Here is a 5,869-nt window from a genome sequence, read left to right on the forward strand (position 1 = left end):
AAAAAAAAAAAGATCAAACTTTGTTGTGAAAATTGTAAAATAAATAAACACATAAATGCTCATCTTTGTCCGTCAAGTCATATGAGAGTTAAAGAAGGCACACAGTCTTTTCAACATCATCCTGAGGGATACAGCACTGATTAAACTAATGACTGACTCGCTCACTTTATTCCGGAGTCTGTGAATAAACTGCTCAATTACTTGACACGTTCACCTTCCTCAATTGCCTCTTTATCCCACACACGTTTACTGTTATTTCTACTCTCAGCCATCATACAACCACAGTATTCATTACACGAGGCGTATCCTGATCGCCTGCCTGTCCTGTTTATTTTGTACATGTTGGTTCAGCCCCGCCCTGCAGACGCGCCGATTCCACGCAGTTGCGTAATTTGACAAGCCAGCGCAAAATAGGCAGAATGAACGTTTGACAGCTGGCTCTTCTTTGCGCGTACAGATTGTTTCGAAACAAAAGAACATCTATGCTTAATTTATTTGTGAAAGATTTCGGATAGTTAGACAGTACCTCTGCCTATATGGCCGCTGCCGTGAGGAATAATGTTTGGGTCGCTCCGGGGCAGGACGCGCAGCTTCTCCGTAAGAGCACCGCACCACTGACAGCCGACGGTCTGAGAGGTGAAGATCATGGACAAGTGCTCTGCAACACGAGGGATGCCATCCCGGGAACTTCCTCTTTTCATGATTATAATTTGGTAAAGGATTGCTTTTTTCTCTCTCTTGAGCATCATGTTGTGTACTGATACCTGCTGGTTTGACGTAGAGAGACTGAATGTTGCTGATCAAAGCTCTTTTCATTAAGGATGTGAGCCTTATATTGGAGGTATGGGCCCGTGTGTTTGTTTGCTGTAATATTCACAGCTACTGTCCCAACACGTGACTTGAGATTCGTCTGCACTGATGCTGACATTCACTGACTGGCTTTGAATCACAAGCAGGGCATTGCTGCCGGGATGTGAAACGTTGCACCCGCTCTCCAAACTTGCGAGGAAGAGATGCATAGCGCTGCAGAGCAACTGGATGTTCTAATTTCAGCCATGAATTTCCAAACAGCTCAGGCTGCTGGAGCGTTTCAGAAGGGCGTCTGCTGCTTATAAAAGGAGGGGGCGGCGGTGGTGGTGGCGTCTTTGATGTGGAAGTGTGTACACACAAGTGCAGGCCCCAAATGCATCCCCAAATGTGTCGGTTTTGTTATTATTATTATTATTTTTTTTTGTCTGTGTTATGATTCTTTCAGGTCATTATTGTGACAGTAAGGCAGAATTATTTGTAAATGCTATAGTTAGTTTATTAATTAGCTTAGGTTGCAGACACTTTATAAATAATTAGTAAACAACTATAAAAAGTTATAGCACAGTTTTCACAGACTGACATGGTCTCACTTTTTCCAAGAGGGAGTTACTGTTAACTATGTTTTAATTTGACTAATGGGAATCCTATTGTCAAGTGTTATGAGCGCTTATAATGACTTGCTACCATTCATAATTAGCAATAAGAGCTTTTTCATAGTGTAAAATGGTGCAAGCTGAAAATGTCAATGTCAAGGTAACAAGCCTCAGTGTATGAATCTGGTCATTTCATATGAGCATGACCGATATATTGGTCAGCTGATATTATCGGCCCGATATTGGCCCATCACAACTATAAAGGTTTATATCGGTATCAACACATGTTGTAAGATATGTGCCTACATGAATAATCTCTATTTTTACAGAATATAATTCAAATAATTAGTCTACACCCTAATATAAGTATCTGCATCAGCCCCAAAAATCCATAATTGGTTGTGTTCTAATCTAGTTCTAATTCAAATGTATGCTGACAGCAGCTGAATGATAGAAATTTATTAAGAAATATCAGATGAAGCTGACAACTATAAATGCTGCTGAATGAGAGGACAAAAGAAGCTCAGTAAACAATGAGATCTGAGGCTCATCAGTACACATGAATGTGGGCTCACTATTTGGCAAGTGAGAGTTCATTGTTGCCCTTATTAATAGCTTATTAATGATTTCTTAAATGTTTACAACTTAATTCATAACCTAATTATAAACAATTTATAAATCATTTGTAATGGTCTTGTTTTGAGTCCAGTCTTATTGGCCCAGTATCGGCCTGTCACAGCTATATCTGTCTTTATCAGTAACAGCATATATGTTGTTTTATTTATAGCTATCTGTAATTATTAAAAATACCAGTGAAAGTTAACTCTTTCTGTTAAAGTTTATTGTGAAACTAAAATATCCTGCCCCATACGTATCTTAATCACGTGTCAACAACCACATTTGACGAATCATTCCAAAACATGTGTGGTAATTTATAAACACATTCCATATCCTCCATATTAAATTCTGTATAAAGGTTATCAGCTTATATATTGATATTGGATTTTCTTCATTCCCTAATATCTGTATCTGCATCAGCCCCAAAAGTCCAGTATTTGCCAGGCCCTAGTCTTATTGTAAAGGGTAACCTTATTTTTATAAGAAGAACAACAGTAGAAAAGTACTGACACATGCAGTGGTCCATGATAAATCCAGTGCTGGAAATGCATCTATCGTCCTGATCTTGCAATATCAACAGTTCTCCACTAATAACCCATATGGGGGCCTGAATCAGTAATCTGTTATTAACAGACACAACTTCGCCATGGCTGACCTGATCATTTCCTTCTGTCCTGTTTTTCAGGCTAAATCAGAGATGGACAGCTACCTCTCTCCACACCCACAGGACGTAGTCAACTCCAAAATGCTGTGCAGGGACGGCACTCTGATGCTGGATCCGCCTTTCACCGAGGATTTCGCCTCCCCGTACAGCGTCAACATGAGCCTGCTCCTCCCTGACGTCACATACCTGCACCCTGGTCTCTGCAGGACAATGAGACAGATCAAAACAGAGCCGTCACACTCTCTGATGCACACCGCCTGCCAGGGCAACACAGTGCCACCAGCGCTCCCAGAATACCCAGGTGTTTTCGGTGCAGTCGACAATGCTAGTGGTAACTTTTTTATTAAGCAGGAGGTGCCAGATTTCCAGGATGTCCCCTTATTTCAGCTTTTGAACTCTGACTTGGAGCAGTTCGTTCATGGGTCGCAGCTGAATTCCATCCCTATGGCCCCAGTAAGTCTTTCGATTGGGAACGTCCACGTAGGCCCAGCGCAGAATTCTGCTAAACCCGCAAGCAGTCCTCAGAATGAATGTTTTCGACACGTGGGCCGTCAGCAGAGACCAACCTATTTGCCACCTTCCCCGCCAAACTCCGAGCCCTCGAGTCCAGACAGGGGGAAGGAGCTCCTTCACAATCTGTCCCCACCTCCCTCCTATGAAGCCAGCATCGCCTCTAAGTTAACTTTTCACACCCATAATCCCATTGATCCAGGGCAAACTTCTAGTGTAGCTCCAATCCAAAGCCCAGACCAGAATTCCAGTGTTGGATTAGTCCAAAGCCCGGGTCCTGTGCTAGTCCAGCGTCCAACACTGACACCAGTTCAGACGACAGCAGGTGTTGGCCCAATGTCGCCAGTGTTGGCCCAGTCAGCTCCATTTAAGAACAACAGAAGGAATAATCCTGATCTGGAAAGACGGCGAATTCACCACTGTGATGTCCCAGGTGAGTCTTTGTACATCTATTTCTATTTATAGGCCAAGTGAGAAGACAGTATTTTGATCTTAATGAGCCTGCTTTTCCTTTAGGGTGCAAGAAAGTATACACCAAGTCTTCTCATTTAAAAGCCCATCTTCGCACCCACACAGGTAAGATGTTTGGAGTTGAAAATGGTGATTGCAGAGGAATGAACTTGGCATGCTAATGTATTTTGTCTGCTGACAGACCAAGGCTTGAATTACACAAACTCCCTAGCTTCTAAGTATGTGCTGTCAGTGTTTTTGCTCATTTTTTTGTCTTTTCTATTGTATGTTTCAGCATGTTTGGATGATTTAAAAAAAAAACAAAACAACACTCAGCGGAACTCAGCTCGATGAGAAAATTGAGTTGCTAAGTCACAGACATTAAAGATGACAAGAGACGTCAGATTTAGTATTTAGGATTTTCTAACCTGAGGTAAGATAGGATGAAGTAAGATAAGATAGGGTTCCTAAAATTAGTTAGGATTTACTATCTTAGACTCTTTGTATCTTAACTGAGGACTTAAGACAGGAAGTTTCTGTAATACAGCTCCTGGCCCACATTGCACTGCCGAGGCAGAGAAAGACAGGACATGTTGTGATTTATGGCTCACAGTTGAGGTGTGTGCATGAAAACTTATCTGATTTTATGTAATCACAACTCATCAGTCATTTGAGACATGCAGAAATAATCCATATTTTCAATGAATGTTGTTCATTGAGGGACCTACATCCAAATATGTGTTGTTAGTCTGCCGTAGCTTCATTTTGCTTTTTTTGTTGTTGTTGTTGTTGTTGTTGTTTGTCCGCTGAAGGAGAGAAGCCGTACCAGTGCTCCTGGGAGGGATGTGAGTGGCGCTTTGCCCGTTCGGATGAGCTGACTCGCCATTTCAGGAAACACACAGGGGCGAAGCCGTTCCAGTGTGGTGTGTGCAACCGCTGTTTCTCCCGCTCCGATCACCTGGCGCTGCACATGAAGAGACACCAGAGTTAGAAACCCCTGTCCTGCAGATCAAATCAATCTTTTTATTTTTCTGTAAACATGGACTTGCATATCAGCAAACAAACAAATTAAAACTGTGGATTATTCCACTCGCTCCCCAGTGGAGGGATTATTATTAGCAGTGCTGGCCCACAAGTAATTTCTTTTATTGTAAAAAGATAAAATATTACTGTTGCCTTATTTTATTTTCACATGTATGCCCCAGCATTGGGGGACATTTGCAAAGGTGTCAGTCAGAAATAATTTGCCAAATGTAATAATGAGATAATATTTAAGCTTTTTAAACCTTTAGTCTCATTATTTTGGGGTACTGCAAAGTACATAAACAATTTCAAATATTAATATTTTATTTTCAAATTTGTCATTGTACAGATCACTTCCACAGTGTAATGGGAATTTATTTAATTAACTTATACAACAAATCGCCATACTGTAAGTGAAGATATAGTATTACTATGAACTGGAAGGTCGACGAATGTTTTAGAAAGAAGGTCAAAGGATTGACAGTGTGTGTGTATGTAATATAGAAAGTAACAGCAGTTTGTTACAGTTGTACGTAAACAAGTTGTGGATTCACTGAAAGACACAGTAGGAGAAAGAAATTGGGATGAACCTTGTTTGTAAGACGTGTGGTGAGTGCAGTGCTTACAGCATGACTTTAACACTGCCGGATTTATAGATTACTTTGCCACTGAGGACATCTTCGCTCACAGCAAAATCTATATTTACTCATAACACAGAAATAAAAGGAAGATAATGGGTATGAGATTTTAATTATGTACTTGGGCAGCATTATGAATGCTCTATATCTGTGGCCCTATGTTATAGCAGCAGTGGTGATTACAGAAAGTGTTAACTGTCTTTCAGGATTTTATTTAAATATTGAAATGTTTAACTTATTTTGCTGGGCTTGTTTTGCCCCACGTTAACTTCAGCCACACAGCAATATCTCATTTTATACTGAGGATGGTATAAGAGAAGTGCTTTAACAAAAACAGCTTTGAGTACAGAGTTATTTTCCTTCTCCTGGAAGTTGTTACAATGGATGAATCGAGACTCATGCATCCTGACTTTGTTTGTAGGCAAACGATCTGTTGGGGTATTTGGTACGTTATAACAGGATTACAGCATCATATTAATTATTATTTGTCTTCATAAGTTGTTTCAAAATGATGTCAGTGAGCTTGAGATTTTGTTTTAGATTCAGACTGAGCACATGCCAGT

General features: G+C 40.6%; 1 protein-coding gene across 1 annotated transcript; it reads left to right on the forward strand.

The window, feature by feature from the left end:
• The first annotated feature begins 324 nt into the window (after positions 1-324).
• On the forward strand, positions 325-5,645 carry klf5b (Kruppel like factor 5b). The gene is made up of 4 exons (XM_084724875.1): positions 325-713; positions 2,707-3,628; positions 3,712-3,771; positions 4,458-5,645. Exons 1-4 carry the CDS (start codon positions 537-539, stop codon positions 4,634-4,636), a joined length of 1,338 nt encoding a protein of 445 aa, XP_084581001.1. The 5' UTR covers positions 325-536; the 3' UTR covers positions 4,637-5,645.
• Positions 5,646-5,869: the final 224 nt, after the last annotated feature.

The sequence above is a fragment of the Lutjanus erythropterus genome, chromosome 8 (assembly GCF_056507025.1).
Source record: "Lutjanus erythropterus isolate fLutEry1 chromosome 8, fLutEry1.hap2, whole genome shotgun sequence".
Taxonomy (NCBI): Eukaryota; Metazoa; Chordata; class Actinopteri; order Lutjaniformes; family Lutjanidae; genus Lutjanus; species Lutjanus erythropterus.

What these genes read in the sequence shown, in the direction of transcription:
- klf5b (XM_084724875.1), top strand. Translation starts at nt 537, where the DNA reads ATGGCCGCTGCCGTGAGGAATAATGTTTGGGTCGCTCCGGGGCAGGAC. An exon ending in CTTTTCATGATTATAATTTG is followed by an intron (nt 714 to 2,706) that starts GTAAAGGATTGC and finishes CCTGTTTTTCAG; the next exon opens with GCTAAATCAGAGATGGACAG. An exon ending in TCACCACTGTGATGTCCCAG is followed by an intron (nt 3,629 to 3,711) that starts GTGAGTCTTTGT and finishes CTTTTCCTTTAG; the next exon opens with GGTGCAAGAAAGTATACACC.